We start from the raw sequence: 24151 nt of genomic DNA on the forward strand, positions 1-24151 counted from the left end.
AGTTTTCAGCCGACAGGACAGCACCGGACAAAAGACGGCCGATCGTTCGGCCGACATTCGGTACGTGTGTACGAGGCTTTAGAAAGAAAAAATGTTCAAAGACTTTTTTTATGGAATATAATATATTGTATGTTCGTGTGTTTCATATGCTAAAGTTTTGTTACATGAACTTAACCAATTGCTACCTGCTTGTCCCCAACTCATTATGCTTGTCATATATGAATATTATAGATCAGAGTCTCCATTAGAATTGTTTGTGTAATGCACAAAACACTATAACGGTCAGCTATGTATGTAGCATGTGATGCACAGAACACTATGGAGTACCTGTGAGATATATATGGAGTACCTTTAATTCATACTGTATGTTTAATGCAGCAGAGACTTTCTTACAACAATAATCCAGACACAAAGTGTTATTAAATGTTTACTACATACATCTGTAACAGTTTAAAAAAAACAAAATCAGGATAACACAGAGCGGGGACAACTGTCCAGGTTCCATAGTTGGTGGTACAGTAATAAATGTCCATGGCTTGGCACATACATGTCCTCAGTGAGAAGTGTACCTGCTGGGTGTTGGCAGACAGAAGGTGGCATAGTGTGTCCTGATTGCACAGTACTGTAATAAATGCCCATGGCTTGGCACATATGCATCTTCGGTCAGAAGAGAAGTACCTGCTGGGTGTCAGCATGGAAGATAGTGCAGTATAGAGAGGACAGCTGTGTTTGGAGCTTGGCAGAGCCTGCAAGATGCTGACTCAGTGGAGTCTCCTTCATCTGTACACTGCTCAGATCAAACCTAGGAAACCGACTGCATAGAGCCCACAGAGAAAGTCAGTATAATGCGTGTCATGACTATGAACAATGTAGAAAGAGAATAGGATTGGTTATTATCGGTGAAATAGACAGCTCTTCATTCAGACCTTCACATTCAAGATGCCCAAAGCTTTTTTATGTAATAGACCAGCGATCTCCAAACTGCAGACCGGGGGACAGACGCAGCCCTTTGCTTACCTTTATCTGGCCCTTGGGGAAACTATTCCTCTTACTGACACCAACAATGAGGCAGTTTTCCTCCCACTGACACCAAAGATGGGACACTATTCCTCCCACTGACACCAACAGGAGAACACTATTCATTCCACTGACACCAACCATGCGGCACTATTCTTCCCACTGACACACACCAACCATGTGGAACTATTCCTCCCACTGACACCAACCATGCGGCACTATTCTCCCCACTGACACCAATGATGGGGTACTATTCCTTTCATTAATACCAATGACACATGACATTTTCTACTCCCAACAGTCCGGCCCCCCTAAAGTTTGAAGGGCAGTAAACTGGCCCTTTGTTTAGAAAGTTTGGAGACTCCTGTCATAGACAAATCATGACCCCATCACACTGGCTCATGCTCACCCGTCGCACCGGACAGCGGCTCGCACTCACCCGTCGCACCGGGCACCGGCTCCCGCTCCCCTGTGCCACCATACACCGGCTCCCGCTCCCCTGTCCCACCATACACCGGCTTCCGCTCCCCTGTCCCACCATACACCAGCTCACACTCACCTGTCCCACCATACACTGGCTCACGCTTACCTATCACACCAGCTCACACTCACCTGTCCCACCATACACCGGCTCACTCTTACCTATCACACCAGTTCACACTCACCTGTCAAACCGGACACCAGCTAACACTCACCTGTCAGACCAGACACCGGCTCACTCTTACCTATCACACCAGCTCACGCTTACCTGTCTGCAGAAAGTGTTGCTGCAAATGCTTTGCTCACAAAGTTGGCGCTTGTAAAGCTGGCACCTAGGGGAGATCCGCCCGATGTCACCTGCTGCTGGATGAGGCCATTCAGGACGCTCACGGCCTGGTCATGCGACAGATCATGTGATGTGCACAGATTGAGGATGGCGTACAGTACAGGCTCCATGAAATGGCTGACAATGTGAACTCCTCCTGGGTGGAGCACACAGTTATTACATTATCTTACAGGATCACTAAATAAGTGCAATACATTAATAAATCTTCACGCATATGTAGAATCGCACACACCAGCAGCCATACCAGGCACTGCACCATTTGGATGGTAAAGGCGAGCTGCCGTCTTAGGCCGAACATGGGAACAAAACAATAGTGGGTCTAAGTTCTATAGCTTTGTGTTCAGTAATTCCACTCCTCCAATATAAAATCCTGATCTTAATTTGTAAAGGGCACACGATCCCTTGCAGTGGGACTGTGCCCATACTGCAGGGGTTAATAGCTTGTTTTGTCCTGATCCTCTGCTTCCCCAGCAGATGGCGCTCCCCCACAATCCGGTGGTGGGATGTCTCTCAGCATCATCACATCCAGAGCAGGGCTATGGACCTTGCTCTGGTCTTAATGCCATCAGGGAGAGGGCTAGCTGCAAGAGGGAGCAGAGGATCAGGTAAGGTATTTTTCCATTTATTGTTCCTCTAGACATAAACAAGCAATATACCCTTACAGTTCGAGCACAGCCCCACTGCAATAGATCATTTATTTGCCTTCTGAGGACATTGACATATTTATGAAGTTTACTGATCTTACCTGTCACCGCAGTGAATTCAGGACAATGCTCGGTCCAGGGCAGACTTTTCTATGTGTATGCTGCTGTACAAGGTGATCTGCCCTGAAACTAGCATCACCCAATGAGCTATGGCAATGGCATAGCTTCTAACTTTCAGAGATGCCTTTTAGCAAAAGTATGTATTCATTGGACACACCCCCTGCCACGCCCCCTTACAAGGAGAATTATTACACAAAAAAATGATTGGGTAAACCCATAAGTGCTTTTTTGTTTTTACCACTACTGTTCCTTTATATTAGCTTTTGAAATTTACAAATGCAGCAATGTAGAAATTGGATGAAAGGCTTAGCACTGGGAAAAAACTTTTTGATAGATAAATCGTACATTTTTTTATACAGGTATATATATCAGACCAAAATGAGGGACAAATGTGGAGGAAAGAGGGACAGAGGGACCTAGTTCCAAATGAGGGACAATCCCTCGAAATCAGGGACAGCTGGGAACTATGCAGTGGTCAGGCAGTGACAAATAGCAGCCATATTTATGCCATAGAGAACATCTACCTTAGGGTGACCAGACGTCCCCGGTTTCCGGGGACAGCCCCCGGACTGAGGACACTGCCCATGGACCAAGTCTGTCTGCGGACTCAGAGCTGGATTAACGTAGACGGGGCATTGCATGCTGGCTCAGATGCCAACGCCCCCTGTTGGATGATCTCACTGCCACTCCTGCTGCTGTTCAGCGCTAAATATTATGCGGTCCTGTACCCAGCGCTCTATGTATTATGTAGTCCTGTGCCCAGCGCTCTATGTATTATGTAGTCCTGTGCCCAGCGCTCTATGTATTATGTAGTCCTGTGCCCAGCGCTCTGTGTATTATGTAGTCCTGTGCCCAGCGCTCTGTGTATTACATAGTCCTGTGCCCAGTGCTCTATGTATTATGTAGTCCTGTGCCCAGCGCTCTATGTATTATGTAGTCCTGTGCCCAGCGCTCTATGTATTATGTAGTCCTGTGCCCAGCGCTCTGTGTATTATGTAGTCCTGTGCCCAGCGCTCTGTGTATTACATAGTCCTGTGCCCAGTGCTCTATGTATTATGTAGTCCTGTGCCCAGCGCTCTATGTATTATGTAGTCCTGTGCCCAGCGCTCTGTGTATTATGTAGTCCTGTTCCCAGCTCTCTGTGTATTACATAGTCCTGTGCCCAGCGCTCTATGTATTATACAGTCCTCCTGTGCCATTTGCCAAAAAATAAATAAAATATGTCCCTGGATTTCATTTAAAAAATCTGGTCACCTTAATCTACCTAGTACCTAGACAGCTTATGATACAGATGACCCTACAAAGAGCGCTCCGGTGCCCTGATGACTGTCCACATTATAACTTCCACATTGATGATTGGCTACTTCATGAGTGAGGGAGTGAGATCATCTCCCATGTAAGCTCCAAGACCAGCTCCATATAGGGGAAAATATAAAGTGGTCAAAGAGGTGGCTTTACCCATTTCAGCTCTTGTACCTGTACAACCCTTATGGACAAGAACAATCTTCACATTTCCACTATGGGCAATAAAGAAGATAACATATTGGTTTGCACAAACAGTTTTGTTGAACTATGGAATCCATAGACAAAAAAAAGCATTTTTCTGATTTGATTATTGTTTTGTTACTTAATTTCACTTTAAATTTATCCAGTTTTTAAATTGACATAAAAATGGCTGTTTTTTTTTTTTTTTTAATTTTTTGCATTTTCTGGTTACATGACACTAAAAAAGTAACAAATAAAATTTAAAAAAAATATATTAATTGTACAAAAAAAAAAAAAGCAGAAAAAAATATTAGCTAATGGGAAAAGGGAAGGAAGGAGTTAATTAGGACCAGCTAAAGTAATATTAAACTCTCAGGGCTAGTTCACACCACAAATATAGTCCTCCAGATCCGTTCCATTTCTGCATGTGTGTTTTTGACACTTGTTTTATGCGTTCCGGTGCTTTTTGGTGCATTTTTTATGCATTTTCTACATTTTTTCTATTTATTTTTACTGTACTGGGGTCTGGTGCATATTTGATGCACTTTTGATGCCTCTAGGTGCGCACTGGAACTGCAGACACTGGTGTGAACTATGCTATTGAGCACCATGTAAACTACGTTCTATGCGTTTTGGATGCAGAAAAAAAAAAAGTACTAGAATGCATGTGGTGTATATTAACCCTCAGCGTTTTTTAGCTTAACCACCGGAAGATTTACCCCCCTTCATAAACAGGCCATTTTTTTGCGATACAGCACTGTGTTACTTTAACTTACAATTGCGCGGTCATACAATGCTTTACCCAAAAAAATATATTTTATTTTTGTCCCACAAAAAGCTTTCTTTTGGTGGTATTTGATCAACACTGTGATTTTTATTTTTTGCAATTTAAACAAAAAAAGACCGACAGTTTTGAAAAAAATAGTTGGAGTCAGCGGAAGGAATAGTGCCCCAAGGGCCGAATAAAGGCAAGCAAAGGGCCACATCCAGCCCATGGGCTGCAGTTTGGAGACCCCTGCTTTAGAGGAATATTCTTTGTTCATATTTGTTGTCTGAGGTTTACAAACACTTTAACCACTTTAGGACCGCCCACATTGCTGCTACTGCGGCAATGTGGCACGATCCCGTCCAGCGACGTAGACCTACGTCGCTGGACTCCTCCCCCTGTAGGCGGCGCGCTCCCGCTGTTTTCAGTCACAGCGGGAGTCGGGCCAGGGGAGGAGCGGCGGCGATCGCCGCTGCTCTTCCCCGATCGTCGGGGAATCTAGTTTGGAGATCCGCCCGCTCGTGTAAACAGAGCGGGCAGATCTCCTCAGTGACAAGGAGTGACATAGCTGAACATACGATCTGTCCTTTTGTCACTCAGTCACCTCCCCCCCCACACGTTAGTAAGCACCAGGCATACATTAACCCCTCCCTCTCCAATAAAATTAACCCCTTCCCTGCCAGTGTCATTTTTACAGTAACAGTGCATATTTATAGCACTGATTACTGTAGTAATGTCACTGGTAACCCCAAAAGTGTCAAAAAGGTCAGTCAAGGGTCCGATCTGTCCGCCGCAATGTCGCAGTCCCTAAAAAAAAAAAAAAAAAAAAAAAAAAATCGCAGATCGCTGCCATTACTCGTTAAAAAAAAAAAAAACACCAAAAATGACAGAAATCTTTCCCTTAGTTAGTAAACCCAATAACTTTTGCGCAAACCAATCAAAATACACTTATTGTGATTTTTTTTTACCAAACATAGGTAGCAGAAAACAAATTGGCCAAAAATTTAAAAAAAATTTGATTTTTACATTTTTTTTGGGAGAATTTCATATAAAAAAATGTTAAAAATATTGTTGTTTTTTCAAAATAAACGCTCTTTTTTTGTTTATAGCTCAAAAAGTAAAAAATCGCACAGGTGATCAAATACCACCAAAAGAAAGCTCTGTTTGTGGGGAAAAAAGGACGTACATTTCATTTGGGTATGGCATTGCACGACCGCGCAATTGTCAGTTAAAGTTGCACAGTGCCGAATCGCAAAAAGTGGCTTGGACGTAAGACGGCAAAATCCTCCGGTGGTAAAGTGGTTAATGAATTGTCAGATTTATAAAGCTGCATCCTCCAATGGAAAGCCTGGGTAGTGTAGGGAATCACTTACCTCCGTCCTGGGGCTCCCCAGGAATTGTGGCCCTCACAAGGGACCCATCTTTTAGTGCATTGGTCAGACTACCATGTTGGTGGCACTGTGGCCCGTCATCCTTGGGATCACACCGGTACTCCGGCCTGATGACACCGCTGTGACCAAGGAGTCCTGTCACCCTACAAGAGACACAGACACAAGATGGCAATGTACATGGGGGGGGTAGACTACAATGTCAGAGGATTGGCCTCTATACAAAGCCCCATGTGTTCTTACCTGGGCAGTGGCAAGGCAGACACCAGGCTGTACACCACACACCACTCTGGCAGGTGACCCCGAATTTCTGCACACACGGTGGGCAGTTGTGATGGCAGACAGCACAGGAAGATAATGTGAGCCCCCCTAACTAGCTTCACGTTGTCATAGAAACATTGCACACCCCGACCCTGGAGATCTCCTGTGGGGGGTGAGAGACACATCAGCTCCAAATTGCAACATGGAACATCAACACTGCCACAGAGGTTTTAAGCTGGAGCATACAGAACTGGAATTTGATTGGCTACTGTGGACACAGCAAACTGTTGATTCTACTTCACTGGTAAAATCATCCCATGCCTTTAAGAACTTAAAGCGGAGTTCCAGCCATTTACTCACCTGTCCAACGGTCCAGCGATGCGGCCGCCGGAAGCCTCGATCCTCTCCCTCGGCGCCGGCATCACTGCTGTGGGCACCCGGCTGTTACAGTTTGCGGCTTCACAGCCGGGTACCCACTGCGCATGCGCGAGTCGCGCTGCGCGCCGTGATTGGCCGGCAATCTTCTGGGACCTCTGACGTGTCCCATAAGATTGCAGGGAGGGAGGGGGAGAGGAGAACTTCCGCTCAGGGCGCCGCGGCGCTCCGAGCGGAAGTGGGAGCGGGTACCTGTCAAAACTAGGTACCCGCTCCCCCCCCCAAAAAAATGACATGCCAAATGTGGCATGTCGGGGGGTCAGGACTCCCTAAAGCGGAAGTTCCACTTTTGGGTGGAACTTCCGCTTTAAATTTTAGCTGTGCCAAGTCTGCAGGATACAGGTTTTCATGCCATCACTACCATAGCTGAGCTCACCTTCAATGTGTCCTGCATGTGAGGGGATGGGAAAAATTGGATTTTTGACTTACTCTAAAAATCAATTTCTCTGATTTTCATTGACAGACACAGCTTCTTATCTTCTTGACAGTTGGGTTATGCTGCCCCCTACAGGAGTAGGACACTAGGCAGGAAAAAAACTTGACTACACCTATAGAGCAGTCCCAGGGGGTATACTCCCACTCTCAGCTATAAGCATTCAGTTTTGTTACAACCAGTGTCAGAAGAAAACCAACTCCACAGAGGGGTGGGTGCTGTGTCCATCAATGAACATCAAAGAAATGGATTTTACAGTAAGTCAAGAATCCCATTTTCACTTTCCTTATCTTTTTGACAGTTGGGACATCCGAAAGCAGTGTCAAACATGAGGGGAAAAGAGGAACAAGCAGCCAACCCTTTGAGGTCCATCCGTTAATACAATTAGTGAGTCTGACTTCCAAAAAGACTCCGTAGCTGCCAGATACACCCTGATTGCCTGAACCACATCCAGGTAATGCAAGGCGATTTCCTTAGGATGTTTAGGCCTGGGACATAGGGAAGACAACACAATGTCTACATTCAAATGGAAATCAGTGATGACCTTTGAAAGGCACGACGGACAGGGACGAAGACTATCTCTGTGAACCACCAGGGAAGGTGAACGACAAGACAACGCCGCCAGTTTCGACACCCTGTGTGCAGAAGTAATAGCCACCAAAAAGGCCACCTTCTGGGACAATGGAAGCAGGGGAATCTCCTGAAGACTTTCAAAGGGAGGCTTCTGAAGAACAGAGAGCACCAAATTGAGGTCCATGACGGCAATGGAGACTGCACGGGAGGAGCCAAATGTCGAACTCCCTGGATAAAAAGGTGTGCACAAAGAATGTGTGGCCAATGGACATGGAAGGAAAACCGCCATTGCCAAAACCTGGCCCTTGATGGTACTCAAAGCCAGGTGCTGCTCAACCCCCCGTTGGAGGGAAGCCAAGATCCAAGCAACGGAAAAGGAGCGAGGGAGAACCCCAAGAGACTCACCCCACCTTACAAGTACGATGGTAGATCTTCCTAGGAGGTAGAGTTTCTAGCCTTTAACAGAGTAGGAATCACAGATTAAGGCAAAACTCTATCCTTCAGCAATTGGCTTTCAACAGCTAAGCCGTTAAAGCCAGAGACTGTAAAGCAGGATGGAAGATTGGCCCTTGGGACATCAGATCTTCCCTGAGAGGAAGTCTCCAAAGAGCATCGGCGAGCAGCCGTATCAGATAGGCGAGAGTCCAAACTCTCTAAGCACAATCTGTGCCGATGATGCCTCCCCACCCGGACAGACTGGTATCCGTGGTGACAACCGTCCAGTATAGGGGGGGAGAAAGAATTTTTATTGTCGAAGTGCCGGAGAATGAAGCCACCTCTAGAGACTGTGGATTCTTCTCCCATTTCACCAGAATCTCTTTTTGCAGAGATCTCATGTGGAACTGTGCAAATGGAACCGCCTCGAAGGTAGACACCATCAGGCCCAGCACCCACATGCAAGCCCGGAGGGATGACTGTCTGCTGGACAACAGAAGCTGATGGAGTTTTTCCAGCGGAAGAAACACTCTGGCTTAGGCCGAGTCCAGGGTCAGACCCAGATAGTCCAGTTTGGTGGAGGGAACCAAAGCAGACTTCTGAAGGTTCAGAATCCAACCAAACTCCCTCAAAGTTTGCAAAGTAATCTCCAAGTTGTCCATCAGAGCAGTCTCAGATTCCGCTCACAGAAGAAGATCGTTAAGGTACTCCAGTACCGCGATCCCCCATTGACGCAGCAATGCTAGCACCGAGGCCAACACTTTTGTGAAGACCCAAGGAGAAGAGGTAATACCAAAAGGTAACGCCACAAACGAATAATGCTCCTCATACACGGCAAAGTGGAGGAAGCTCTGGTGACCGGCACATAATGGAATGTGAAGGTAGGCGTCCTTGATGTTGATAGAAGTGAGAAAATCCCCCTGATGTAGGGATGCCACTATCGTGCGAATGGAAACTTCTGTACCCGCACAAAGCAGTTCAGCACCTTGAGGTCTAGAATTGGATGTACCGTGCCTTCCTTCATGGGAACTGTAAAGAGGTTTGAGTAAAACCCTGAAAACGTTCCGAAGTTGGAACCGGGACAATCACCCCTTGAAGTATTACGTCTTGCACTGCCCCAATGAGACCTCGTAAGCGATCTAGGGACAAGTGCAGGTTTGAAGAATATTTCCAGAGGCTAAAACCGAAACACGATCTTGTAGCCGGACCAAATTACTCTGTGGACCCACTTGTCCTGTAGCAGGGAGGTCCTCGGATCCGGAAACCAGTGAAGATGTCCCCCCACCCCAGATACAGGTGAGGGCGCACCCTTCATGCAGAGAATGCCATGTCCGCAGGTCTGGAAGAGCCCGCTCATGGCTAGCCAGACCAGGTCCTCTTGGAACCTCCAGTGGAGGCCATGAAGGACTTAGATCCCTTGTCTTGAGACCCTGAGGAACGAAAAGGCTTCTTATGAGCCAAGCAGAATGGCCCACGTCTACGATGGGCTCCATACCCTTGGTAGCCTGCAGAAGAAGAGTACCCCCCCCCCCCCCATCCAAGAAAGCTCCAAACAGGCGATCCGCTACAAAAGGGAGCTCAGATAAAACCTTCTTAGATGTCTGGTCCACAGACCAGCATTTCAGCCAGATAATACGCCGAAGGACCACTGCTGATACAGACAGCCTAGAAAATAAAAGGAGCCATATCCAAAGAGGCATCACAGATAAACTGTAGCCCCTGTGCCAACTGATCTTCCTCAAAGGCAGGGGGAAGCGGTTTCCCCTCCAGGTCCCGGTGTAAAAGTTTAGCCCACTCGGTCAGAGTTGCGACGCCAGGGCAAAAGTAAGTACCAGCCTAAGGGCCCAACCAACCACATTGAACATATGGCAGGCCAGAGCCTCCGCTCTCCTATAAACAGGATCTTTAAAGGCCAGGGACTCCTCGACCAGAATTAAGGTAGCTTTTTTAACCTGGAAACCGGCGAGTCCACTACAGGTGGGCCGGCCACTTTTTAAGCAGGGAATCCATATAAAGATACTGAATAGCAAAACGCTTAGGGACTACAAGAGTGCGTTTAGGACAACCCCACTGTTTTGTGACAATGCAGTCAAAGGAAGTGGGAAAGGGGAACACCCCCGCCACTATGGAGGGCCTGTAGTGCCAACAGGGACTGACGCCTCCGCCGCAGCATCTCCACCATGTTTAAAATATCACGCAATGACACAATCAGTGCATCCACCAGCGCCTTTTCATGCGCGGCTAGAGAAGCAGAGGAAACATCCTCACTTTCTGAGCACTCAAGGTGCATGGACGCAGACCCAGAAGGGTGACTTGCGTCCACGGCGGCCGAAACAGATTCATGATCTGATGGACAGATGAGGTAGGGGAGGGCTGGGAAGGCTCTAAACTAAGGTCACCTGGATAAACACAACAATCAGGGGAAGGCTGACAACTGCGATCACGCATTGGGGACCCCAACCAAGGGCCCATGAATGGACCACCTACTGGATCCTGCAATAAAACAAGAGGGTTGCCCTCCGAGCCCCTCTATAAAAGGTCCAAGCAATAGGAAATAGCCCCCTTAAAAGGGGGCCGCCCGCCGTGACGTGGTCGCAGAAGCAGGGTACCCTGATGGTCTCGCAGCGCTAAAAAAGGGTAGGGGCCCTCCATAAAAACGGCGGCACGGATGCCATCAAAGAATAAACCGTCCACACAGCGCCACCCCTTCCAAGGGAGGCGCCAAGCTGGCTGCATGGCCTAGTAGGCCGCAAGCTGCGGCCTCAATTTGTGTGGAGGTCCAGCTGCAAGTGCACTGATCCTAGCCAGGCTCACTGGGGCCGCTCCCCCAACGAAGGTGCCCAACTCGGCCGCATGGCCTAGGAGGCTGCAAGCCGTGGCCTAAATTTTTGTGGGTACCCAGCCACCTAGGCGCGAGCCCCAGCGGAGCAGACCACCCAGGGACAGCGAAGGGGAGGAGGGATGCCCAAACAGAGGGTAGTGGCTTCAGCCACCCTCACTTCGACCGCCCCACATAGCTCCCGACCAGTAGGCCGCAAAGCCGCGGTCTAAATTTTGGACTGGATCCGGCTGCGTGAGGCGCGGACCCGCAGATGACAAACTCCCTCAGCCCAACAACTGCAGCAGGGAGCCCAGAGAACATCCCTGCCCTAGTCACCAACCCCCTGGGTAGCAGAGAACCCTGCTCAACCCCCCCATTGCAGGGGGGGGGGGAGAGGGGCCTGAAGACCCACAGTGACCACCGAGATTTTAGAGGGGCTGGGGAGAGGGAGGGGAACTCGGGGGTCCCACCGTCCTAGAGAGGGGCCAATGTCCACCCCAAAACCCTCCTGGGTAGAGGGGGGACAGCTACTTACCATACCAGGAACAGGGTGGGCACCGCTCCTGACAGACCACCGCGCCATCGGAATAGGTGACTATTGGCCAGGAGGAACGCTGCAACTCAGACCTAGGTTAGGTCCTCGTGAGATGATTAACTCGCAGGCCAACCCCTGGCCAGTGGGGCTATGTCGTGGCTGACTGGGGGGACCTTCTGGATCTAAATTATCCAGTCCATCGCCCAGTCCAGCAGTTTATAGTAGATTCTCACAGGAACAAAATAACAAAGATAGAAAAAAAATTGAATTAGAAATCCAATTAAAAGAAAAATAATTGCCAGGACAAGAGATCCCAGCAAGGAACTAGGTCCTTACTCCCGATTAAGCAGAAAAAAAACTGAATGCCTATAGCTGAGAGTGGGAGTTGGATTGCCCCAAAGGCGTCGGTTTTTTCCTACCTAGTTTTCTACTCCTGTAGGGGGCAGCATAACCCAACTGTCAAGAAGATAAGGAGCTGTGTCCGTCAATGAACGAAAGAGAAAAAAAGACAGGTTTTTGTGTTAATCTCCGAGATTTTTGCATCAGAAAAGCCTCACTGATCACAAGGTTATCTCTCATACACAATCAGTTAATCAGTCTTACAAGCCTATAGATGATTTCTCTACAGTTTAAAGTTTCTTAGTGGAAAGAAGGTAAATGACAAGGCTACGGCTAACAGCAACTACATTACAGTATGGCAACACAAAAAGATCGGGTATGATGGCGCTCCCGGACAAAATGACATGAAGAGAAAGAAAGAACTTGGATGCTGCTCGGGATCTGGATGATTAAATTGTTTATTAAAATCAATAAAATAGGCTCCTGGTCAAGGAGAAACCAATGGTGTGCCAGGGAAGTAATACTGAGCATGTAGACATGGTACCAAAGGAGATAACTCAAAAAGCAAGGAGGACCCAGAGGCAGGAAAACAACGCCTTACCACCAGTAAGGTCTGGACAGTGTGTCACCTGTTGATGGACTGACTGACAGCCTCGATCGAATCGGGAGCCTTCGCTGCGGGTGAGTCTCCGGATGGGGCGATGCCTGGGGTGAGAAGAGGTTGATGGAGGGGTGGTATTACTGGTGGTAAGGCGTTGTTTTCCTGCCTCTGGGTCCTCCTTGCTTTTTGAGTTATCTCCTTTGGTACCATGTCTACATGCTCAGTATTACTTCCCTGGCACACCATTGGTTTCTCCTTGACCAGGAGCCTATTTTATTGATTTTAATAAACAATTTAATCATCCAGATCCCGAGCAGCATCCAAGTTCTTTCTTTCTCTTCATGTCATTTTGTCCGGGAGCGCCATCATACCCGATCTTTTTGTGTTGCTATTCTCTCCACCCAGTTGGAATCTGGGATAGGGTAGGCAGCAACCCAGACTTGGACGTGACATTTAAGGTGGACCCCCTTGGGACATTGTCCGACCCCATTATTCCAGCCCCGCCGTCTGACCACCGCAACCACAGCGCCAGGACTTTTTGTTTATACTTATTACATTACAGTATGACAGCTCTGATATTTTGTATTGCTTGGTATCAACTATTAGGTGGAGGATGCCTTATGTGAATGCACTGTGGAGGATCTACTTACGGAGGGTCTCTGGCCGGCGAGTGGACACATTGATGTCATCACCATGAAGGTCTGTCAGATCAAGGAGACAACGAACCAGCTGCTTCCCCAGATGACCGCCACCAATGACACCGACATGGAATCCCCGAGACATTTGCAAAGCCTGCCTGTGAGGGGACACAGCAATGTTCTTAGTATTTAGGGCAGAATTGCTCAATGTAGCTGATATAGAGGGCCTCAAGTGCGGGCCCGACATCAGCTAAGGGCCACTCATAATAGTCAGTGAATGTTATGCTACAAAAAGCAGATATACAACAGCAGACAGTGAGAGAAAATTGGAAATCTACAAGAGATACTCAGAGACTGGGGGAATGCCAAGAGAGATGATCAGAGACTAGGGGAATGCCAGAAGAGATGATCAGAGACTATGGGGATGCTACAAGAGATGGTCAGAGACTATGGGGATGCTACAAGAGATGGTCAGAGACTATGGGGATGCTACAAGAGATGGTCAGAGACTATGGGGATGCCAGAAGAGATAATCAGAGACTAGGAGAATGCCAGAAGAGATGGTCAGAGACTATGGGAACGCTAGATGGTCAGAGACTACGGGAATGTGACAAGAGATGGTCAGAGGCAACAGGAAAGCTACAAAATATGTTCAGAGAGTACAAGAAGGCTACAAGAGATGGTCAGAGACAACAGAAAAGCTACAAAAGATGGTCAGAGACAACAATAATACTAGAAGAGATGGTCAGAGACTAGAGGAATGCTACAAGAGATGGTCGGAGACTACGAAAATGCTACAAAAGGTCAGAGACAACAAAAAAAGCTACAAGAGATGGTCAGAGACTACAGGAATGCTACAAGAGTTGGTCAGAGGCAACAGGAAAGCTACAAAAGATGGTTTAGAGAGTACGAGAAGGCTACAAGAGATGGTCAGACAACAGGAAAGCTCCAAAAGATGGTCAGAGACAACAATAATACTAGAAGAGATGGTCAGAGACTAGAGGAATGCTACAAGAGATGGTCAGAGACTACTAAAAAAATGCTACAAGAGATGGTCAGAGACAATAGGAAAGCTACAAAAGGTCAGAGACAACAAAAAAAGCTACAAGAGATGGTCAGAGACTAGGGGAATGCTACAAGAGATGGTCAGAGACAACAGAAATTCTACAAGAGGTAGTAAGAGACAACGGCAATGCTACAACAGATGGTCAGAGAGTAGGAGAACGCTACAAGAGATAGTCAGAGACATCGGATGCTACAACAGATAGTCAGACACACTATAGGAAATGTTCAGAGACTACAGGCATGATAAAAGAGATGGCTAGGGACTGCAGACATAGGAGGAGTGGTTAGAAAATGTGGACCTGCATCAGTAGACCATCATAGACTGGAGACACATTACTGCAATTACTGCCCCCCTAAAATGACCTGTGCCACATTTAAGATTTCTCTCTGCATTTTTTTTTTGCACCTCAGATTCATTGGATTGACCGTTCTTAGGGTGGTTGCAGCCCCAAAGTCTTATATAGATATCTTCACATGGCCTGTGGCCCCAATACCTTTTCTGTCTCCTATTTGTTGTTATCAATCCACTTTCTGTGATGGTATTGTTTTTGTATTTCATATTGCTGTAAACTTATCGTCCTTGAAGTGGGTGCAAACCCTACTGTGCATTGTACTTGTACCAGCTATGACAGGGATGTTATTCTCTCATTTTTCTTAATAAACATATTGAACAAGAAGATTTGTCTCAGCAAGATCCATTAAAAAGATAACAGGGCCACACAATTAGTGCCAAAGCCCTGCATGTGGCAGGCGAACTACAAAATAAGTCTTCCGGTAACTGTTACTTTAGGAATCGTCCATGATGACATCATAAATCTGACAGAAGACCTCCGCCTACATAATGGTGTAGCACCCTCCTAGGTAGGTGCTAGGAAAAAGCATCTATTGCTCCTTCTGCTTATCAGGGGAGCCTGATCTATTAGGTTGCCTGTTGCATGTCTTCAGGTGTGATTCACTATGTCTGAGGGAGTGTCCCCACTGTATCCAATAAGGGAGCTTGTCGGACAGTGGAGGAAACCCAGCCAGTGACACATTGGCTTTTGTGGGAGTCCCAGTGGGAGGACATTCTTGCAATGCATCCTGGGATTGCTCATAAAAACCGGGAAGGAGGGGGGGGGGGGACATGTGACAGGGCTTTGGCGGGAAGCAGAATCCCAGGAGGAGGCAGACGGCTGGTCTCTCCTCCTGCTGTGTATGAGGAAGGTGGTCTTGAGCAGTCGGCCTAGTGAACCAGGTGTGGAGCTGAGCTGCAGAGGATCCAGTGTAGTCGACGGTGGAGTTGCTGGCAGAGTCTCTCTGGAAAAACAGTGTCCGTGAGTACTGTGGAACTTGCCAAAGGGTCGGCCCAGGAAGGGGGACCACTCCAGTGAAGTCAGGGGATCAAGGAGCTACAGTAAAGGGGGTGCCGTGTAGAACCCTGAAGAATAGGGATAAAGGGGGTGCCTAGTTGGGCCCTGAAGAGTGATTCACAGAGCAATACAAGTCCATTCAATTCTTTCTTCATTGCTAGTGACAAGGTGAAGCAGCGGCCTTGCCACACTCAGTTATCTCTAGACGTCCCAGCAAATTGTGCATAGTTTATTCAAGTTGGAGTATCCCACTCATCCCTTCTCCTATCCAAGTTCTCAAATAAAGCTACAAAAAACAAAACAAAACCCCTACATTGTTTCTTGACTGAGCCAAGCACTTTGAAAATGCTAAACCGTGATGTTGTTGCTATGGGTAACCCAGGGGGATCCGTAACCAGCAGCTCCCAAGGGAGTAGTGCTACAATGGGGCAGGAAGTAGTGCTTCTAATAATGTGTCCCACCTATCAATGTATTTTAGGGAGGATAGACTCCAGGGTGCGGTCATGGAGGATTCCTGGAAATGGGATTATCGAGAATTCAGATTTCCATTCACTTCCCCCACAGATAAATAGATCAGTTGGTGCCTCATACTGTATCTACTTATCTACATTTACATGCAACTAGTGTAAGTACCCAAATCTGTCCTCGTATCAGCCACATGTAATCCCATATAGAAAAAGCTTTTAGGGGGGGGGGGGGGGCGGCAGAATTCTCAGCCAATCAGCCTCTGCTGCAGTGCTCATGGGTTAGCATGGACCATTCTGACAAAAGCAGAGTGGAGAACTCACCAATGTCCTGCCACTCCAAGTGTATGTCCAACAAAAGGTTTTTACTGCTAACCAGAGCCCCCTTACAGTGATTTTCCCTACAACAGGCTGAAGGAAGGTGTCTATGTAGATCTCACCTGGTTTGGAGAAGCAGTTGGCAGAAGAATACAGAGTGGGCACAGGCGTGTACCATCAGATCCCGTCTCCGGGTCTTCAGCTTCACTAAACTCTGGTGCTGCACTGCGACTCCGGCTTCAAACTGGAGGGAACCGAGACCAGCAATGATCTCCATTGTAACCGGCACTGAGCTCCCTGGAAGGAAGAGGAAGGGTTAGAATGGGAACCTGTGTACAGCTCTGCCAACACCTGTAAGGGGGCATTGAAGATTCTTCACACATCACTGCTGATCTCTGTGAGATCTCTATGTGATCTCTAAGTAATTTCTGTGTGATCTCTATATGATCCGTGTGTGATCTCTATGTAATCTCTGTGTGATCTCTAAATGATCTGTGTGTGATCTCTATGTAATCTCTGTGTGATCTCTAAATGATCTGTGTGTGATCTCTATGTAATCTCTGTGTGATCTCTAAATGATCTGTGTGTGATCTCTATGTAATTTCTGTGTGATCTCTATGTAATTTCTGTGTGATCTCTCTACAATATGTGTGTGATCTCTATGTAATTTCTGTGTGATCTCTATATGATCCATGTGTGATCTCTATGTAATTTCTGTGTGATCTCTATACGATCTGTGTGTGATCTTTAGATGACCTCTGTGCAATCTCTTTATGATCTCTGTGTGATTTTGAATTGATCAGTGTGATCTCTATGAGACTGTTATATGACCTCTATGTGATGGTTATATGATCAGATTGTGATCCCCTATGTGATTGTTATAATATCTCAGTATCTCGCTGTGATCTCTATATGATTGATCTGTGTGAACTCTATATGATCTCTATGTAATTATGATCTCTGATTGTTACATGATCACTGTGTGATGGCTTTGTGATTGTTATATGATCTCAGTGCAATCTCTCTGTGATCCCTATCTAAATGTTATATGATCTCTATGTGATTTTTATGTGATCTATGTGTGATTGGTATATGATCACTGTGTGATTATATGATCTGTGTGATCTCTATAGCAGTAGTGTATTTAGGTTTTGTGCTGCCCTGGGCCTGACTAAACTTGGGCACCCCCTAATTTAAATATGACCCACCCCCTTCCTGTAAAGGCCACACCCTTTCCTGTTTATGCCCCGCCCTGTCATTTGTAAACCACAGATTACAACCACAGTCTATCAGTGCCCATCAGTGCAGCCTCATCAGTTCCCATAAGGTCAGCTTCATCAGTGGCCATCAGTGCAGCCTTATCAATGCTCATCAGTGCAGCCTCAATACTGCCCATCAGTGCATCATATCAGTGCGGCCTCATCAGTGGCCATCAGTACAGCCCCATCAGTGGCAACCAGTGTAGCCTCTCAGTGCCCCTTAGTGCAGCCTATCAGTGCATCATATCAGTGACCATCAGTGCTGCCTTATCAGTGCAGCCCTATCAGTGCAGCCCTATCAGTCCTGCCTCATCAGTGGCCATCAGAGGAGTCTATTGGTGCCCATCAGGGCAGCCCCATCAACTTTTTTGCTGCCCCCCTGCAAAGTGCTGCCCTAGGCCGGGGCCTTGTTGGCCTAGGCCAAGATACAGCACTGCTCTATAGGATGGTTATATTATGACTGTTACACAGTATGATCTCTATGTTATGTGGGTGATCTCAAAATGATGGATATATGATCTGTGTGTGATTGTTAGAATATCTCTCTGCAGAGCAATCTCTCTGTCTGTGATTGTTATATGATTTCAGTGGGATCTCTATGTGATGGTTTTATGATCTCAGTGTGATCTCTATGTGATTGTTATATGAACCCAGTGTGATCTCTACGTGATTCTTATATGATCTCTGTGTGATCTCTATGTGATTGTTATATGATCTCTATGTGATCTCCATGTGATTGTTATAGGATCTCTATGTGATTTTTATATGAACCCAGTGTGATCTCTACAGGATTCTTATATGATCTCTATGTGATTGTTATACGATCTCTGTGTGATCTCTATGTGATTGTTATATGATCTCTATGTGATTGTTATATGATCTCTGTGTGATTGTTATATGATCTCTGTGTGATCTCCATGTGATTGTTATATGATCTCTGTGTGATTGTTATATGATCTCTGTGTGATCTCCATGTGATTGTTATAGGATCTCTATGTGATTTTTATATGAACCCAGTGTGATTTCTACAGGATTCTTATATGATCTCTATGTGATTGTTATACGATCTCTGTGTGATCTCTATGTGATTGTTATATGATCTCTATGTGATTGTTATATGATCTCTATGTGATTGTTATACGATCTCTATGTGATTGTTATACGATCTCTGTGTGATCTCTATGTGATTGTTATACGATCTCTGTGTGATCTCTATGTGATTGTTATATGATCTCTATGTGATTGTTATATGATCTCTGTGTGATTGTTATATGATCTCTGTGTGATCTCCATGTGATTGTTATAGGATCTCTATGTGATTTTTATATGAACTCAGTGTGATCTCTACAGGATTCTTATATGATCTCTATGTGATTGTTATACGATCTCTGTGTGATCTCTATGTGATTGTTATATGATCTCTATGTGATTGTTATATGATCTCTGTGTGATTGTTATATGATCTCTGTGTGATCTCCATGTGATTGTTATATGATCTCTGTGTGATCTCCATGTGATTGTTATAGGATCTCTATGTGATTTTTATATGAACCCAGTGTGATCTCTACAGGATTCTTATATGATCTCTATGTGATTGTTATACGATCTCTGTGTGATCTCTATGTGATTGTTATATGATCTCTATGTGATTGTTATATGATCTCTGTGTGATTGTTATATGATCTCTGTGTGATCTCCATGTGATTGTTATATGATCTCTGTGTGATTGTTATATGATCTCTGTGTGATCTCCATGTGATTGTTATAGGATCTCTATGTGATTTTTATATGAACCCAGTGTGATTTCTACAGGATTCTTATATGATCTCTATGTGATTGTTATACGATCTCTGTGTGATCTCTATGTGATTGTTATATGATCTCTATGTGATTGTTATATGATCTCTATGTGATTGTTATACAATCTCTATGTGATTGTTATACGATCTCTGTGTGATCTCTATGTGATTGTTATACGATCTCTGTGTGATCTCTATGTGATTGTTATATGATCTCTATGTGATTGTTATATGATCTCTGTGTGATTGTTATATGATCTCTGTGTGATCTCCATGTGATTGTTATAGGATCTCTATGTGATTTTTATATGAACTCAGTGTGATCTCTACAGGATTCTTATATGATCTCTATGTGATTGTTATACGATCTCTGTGTGATCTCTATGTGATTGTTATATGATCTCTATGTGATTGTTATATGATCTCTGTGTGATTGTTATATGATCTCTGTGTGATCTCCATGTGATTGTTATATGATCTCTGTGTGATCTCCATGTGATTGTTATAGGATCTCTATGTGATTTTTATATGAACCCAGTGTGATCTCTACAGGATTCTTATATGATCTCTATGTGATTGTTATACGATCTCTGTGTGATCTCTATGTGATTGTTATATGATCTCTATGTGATTGTTATATGATCTCTGTGTGATTGTTATATGATCTCTGTGTGATCTCCATGTGATTGTTATATGATCTCTGTGTGATCTCCATGTGATTGTTATAGGATCTCTATGTGATTTTTATATGAACCCAGTGTGATCTCTACAGGATTCTTATATGATCTCTATGTGATTGTTATACGATCTCTGTGTGATCTCTATGTGATTGTTATATGATCTCTATGTGATTGTTATATGATCTCTGTGTGATTGTTATATGATCTCTGTGTGATCTCCATGTGATTGTTACAGGGGCAGACTGGCAACTTTCGGCCCAGGAGGCAAGTACACACCAGGGACCTATGGTGCAGCGACTCTGCTCCCACTTTCCTGCTTCCCGTCCTCCTCCTGACCCCCCATTCCAAGTTGAAGCCCTGCTCCAGGTACTCTCTACTTACTGGCTGAATCCCGGTTGCTGACCTGGCCAGCAGGGGGAGGTTGGGGGGAGCTGGGACAGCTTGGTCGGGGCTGGCCGGGGGAGAAGAGTCTCCAGTGGGGCAAGGAACCACCCTCTGCTCAGACACAGTTTACACTATCCTTGCTGGGGGGGGAGGCCTGCGTTCTGTCCTTGTCTTCAACCTGCACTCAGTAGGGTCACTGAGAGGGACTTTTTACTTTTCTTCACCAGCAATTCTTTTAGGCATGTCTGTGGCAGAAGCAGTGCAGCCTTTTTTACGGGGCATCAGATCGGCCAAGGGGGCAAATGCCCCCCTGCCCCCTGGCCCAGTCCTCCCCTGGATTGTTATATGATCTCTGTGTGATTGTTATATGATCTCTGTGTGATCTCCATGTGATTGTTATAGGATCTCTATGTGATTTTTATATGAACCCAGTGTGATTTCTACAGGATTCTTATATGATCTCTATGTGATTGTTATACGATCTCTGTGTGATCTCTATGTGATTGTTATATGATCTCTATGTGATTGTTATATGATCTCTATGTGATTGTTATACGATCTCTATGTGATTGTTATACGATCTCTGTGTGATCTCTATGTGATTGTTATACGATCTCTGTGTGATCTCTATGTGATTGTTATATGATCTCTATGTGATTGTTATATGATCTCTGTGTGATTGTTATATGATCTCTGTGTGATCTCCATGTGATTGTTATAGGATCTCTATGTGATTTTTATATGAACTCAGTGTGATCTCTACAGGATTCTTATATGATCTCTATGTGATTGTTATACGATCTCTGTGTGATCTCTATGTGATTGTTATATGATCTCTATGTGATTGTTATATGATCTCTGTGTGATTGTTATATGATCTCTGTGTGATCTCCATGTGATTGTTATAGGATCTCTATGTGATTTTTATATGAACCCAGTGTGATTTCTACAGGATTCTTATATGATCTCTATGTGATTGTTATACGATCTCTGTGTGATCTCTATGTGATTGTTATATGATCTCTATGTGATTGTTATATGATCTCTATGTGATTGTTATACGATCTCTATGTGATTGTTATACGATCTCTGTGTGATCTCTATGTGATTGTTATACGATCTCTGTGTGATCTCTATGTGATTGTTATATGATCTCTATGTGATTGTTATATGATCTCTGTGTGATTGTTATATGATCTCTGTGTGATCTCCATGTGATTGTTATAGGATCTCTATGTGATTTTTATATGAACTCAGTGTGATCTCTACAGGATTCTTATATGATCTCTATGTGATTGTTATACGATCTCTGTGTGATCTCTATGTGATTGTTATATGATCTCTATGTGATTGTTATATGATCTCTGTGTGATTGTTATATGATCTCTGTGTGATCTCCATGTGATTGTTATATGATCTCTGTGTGATCTCCATGTGATTGTTATAGGATCTCTATGTGATTTTTATATGAACCCAGTGTGATCTCTACAGGATTCTTATATGATCTCTATGTGATTGTTATACGATCTCTGTGTGATCTCTATGTGATTGTTATATGATCTCTATGTGATTGTTATATGATCTCTATGTGATTGTTATACGATCTCTATGTGATTGTTATATGATCTCTGTGTGATTGTTATATGATCTCTGTGTGATTGTTATATGATCTCTGTGTGATCTCCATGTGATTGTTATAGGATCTCTGTGTGATTATAATATGATCCCAGTGTGATCTCTATGTGATGGTTATATGATCCCAGTATGATCTCTATGTGAAAAGTGATTGGCTGTGTCCCCCCACCCGGAAGTAGCGATTTCTCAGTATTCCCCCGGATTGGATTAGAATTGAATTAGGGTTGCCACCTCATCCCCCCAAACCCGAACACATATGACGTATACAGGATCTGAGGCTAATTGAATGCAGATAAGGCACCAAATGAGTTTAATTATCGCCTTATTCAGCCACAGAACCTGTGTGATTCATAAGTGTTTGGGGTTTAAAGGGATGAAGTGGAAACCCTAAATGGAATGCGCACCCCACAATCCTGCACCCCCTTAAATAGGAGCCCCCAGGATCTAACAGCAGGCTCTGTCCAGAGGCCTCTGAATGACTTTTATTCCAGGAGTTTTTGCCCCATAGGCTTTCCCCATGGAAGTCTCTGCCCTCTTCTACAGGAGGTGGGGCCCCTATGGTCTCTCTAAGCCAGCTTCTGCCCCAGAAAGTCATCTTCCCCAGGTATTGGGGCCCCGATACTCACTCTGGCTTTGCTGGGATTTGTAGTTCCTCAAGGCTGAAGATTTGTGGTTTCACACGCGGCTTCCATAGCAACGGCTCCCTGACAACACACAAGCTAAACACCCCGCCCCGAGAGGAGGAATTACTTCCTACAGCCAATCCACACCGAGCACTGGCCACGTGCCCCTCCCTGTTGTACAACTGATTCGCCCCGCCCCCTTCCCATGCTAACATCACTTGTGGTAATGATGATCACCGGCAGCTGGTGGAGGTGACATGGAGGAGCCTCAGTGACCGGGCTCTATTCATTTTACCGACTGATCAACAAGACTGTCCATCGCAACTGTCATTAGTGATTGTATCATGGCCTGCCACTCATCTACATCTCCTGACCAGCCAGGCACCTCCCACCCATCACCTGACCAGCCAGGCACCTCCCACTCATCACCTGATCAACCAGGCACCTCCCACCCATATTCCATCACCTGACCAGCCAGGCACCTCCCACCCATCTCCATCACCTGCCCAGCCAGGCACCTCCCACCCATCTCCATCACCTGACCAGCCAGGCACCTCCCACCCATCTCCATCACCTGACCAACCAGGCACCTCCCACTCATCACCTGAGCAGCCAGGCACCTCCCACCAATCACCTGAGCATCAAGACACCTCCCACTCATCACCTTACTAGCCAGGCTCCTCCCACTATCACCTGACCAGCCAGGCACCTCCCACCACCCATCACCTGAGCAGCCAGGCACCTCCCACCGATCACCTGAGCAGCCAGACACCTCCCACTCATCACCTTACTAGCCAGGCTCCTCCCACTATCACCTGACAAGTCAGGCACCTCCCACCCCACCTACCTTTATCACTAGACCAACCAGGCTCTTCCACTTATCTCCATCACCTGACCAACCATTGCCCCCACCCCTCCCCCATCAATCCCTTGACCAGTCAAAATCCCCCTGAAGCCATTGGATCAGTATGACACCCGGGCATCTTGCATTCAGGTGGGATAGCAGGTGCAAATCCTACAGAAATCTCCCCAGCCTTTCCTTTCCTCAACTCTAACACCCCCCCCCCCCCCCTTTCCTTACTTCTTGACCCAGGCAAGCATCAAAAAAACACTTTTGTTTCCCTGATAAAGTACATCTGAAGCCAATACTTTATTTTTCCATACAAAGTTGATTACAACAGAGTACATGGAACGGTCAGGTTCAATGGACCATTTGTTTTGTTTTTTCTGCCATCACTTTTCTATGTACAGTATACTA

General features: G+C 45.7%; 1 protein-coding gene across 1 annotated transcript; it reads right to left on the reverse strand.

The window, feature by feature from the left end:
- Positions 1-373: 373 nt before the first annotated feature.
- NOXRED1 (NADP dependent oxidoreductase domain containing 1) lies at positions 374-23037 on the reverse strand. The gene is made up of 7 exons (XM_082275933.1): positions 22897-23037; positions 16636-16810; positions 13330-13475; positions 6490-6670; positions 6232-6392; positions 1766-1979; positions 374-814 (listed from the first exon to the last, which is right to left on the reverse strand). The coding sequence occupies exons 2-7, from the start codon at positions 16788-16790 to the stop codon at positions 664-666; spliced, it is 1008 nt and encodes a 335-aa protein (XP_082132059.1). The 5' UTR covers positions 16791-16810; positions 22897-23037; the 3' UTR covers positions 374-663.
- Between the last annotated feature and the right edge of the window lie 1114 nt (positions 23038-24151).

This window comes from Pelophylax lessonae (genome assembly GCF_965119305.1).
Source record: "Pelophylax lessonae genome assembly, chromosome: 13".
Taxonomy (NCBI): domain Eukaryota; kingdom Metazoa; phylum Chordata; class Amphibia; order Anura; family Ranidae; genus Pelophylax; species Pelophylax lessonae.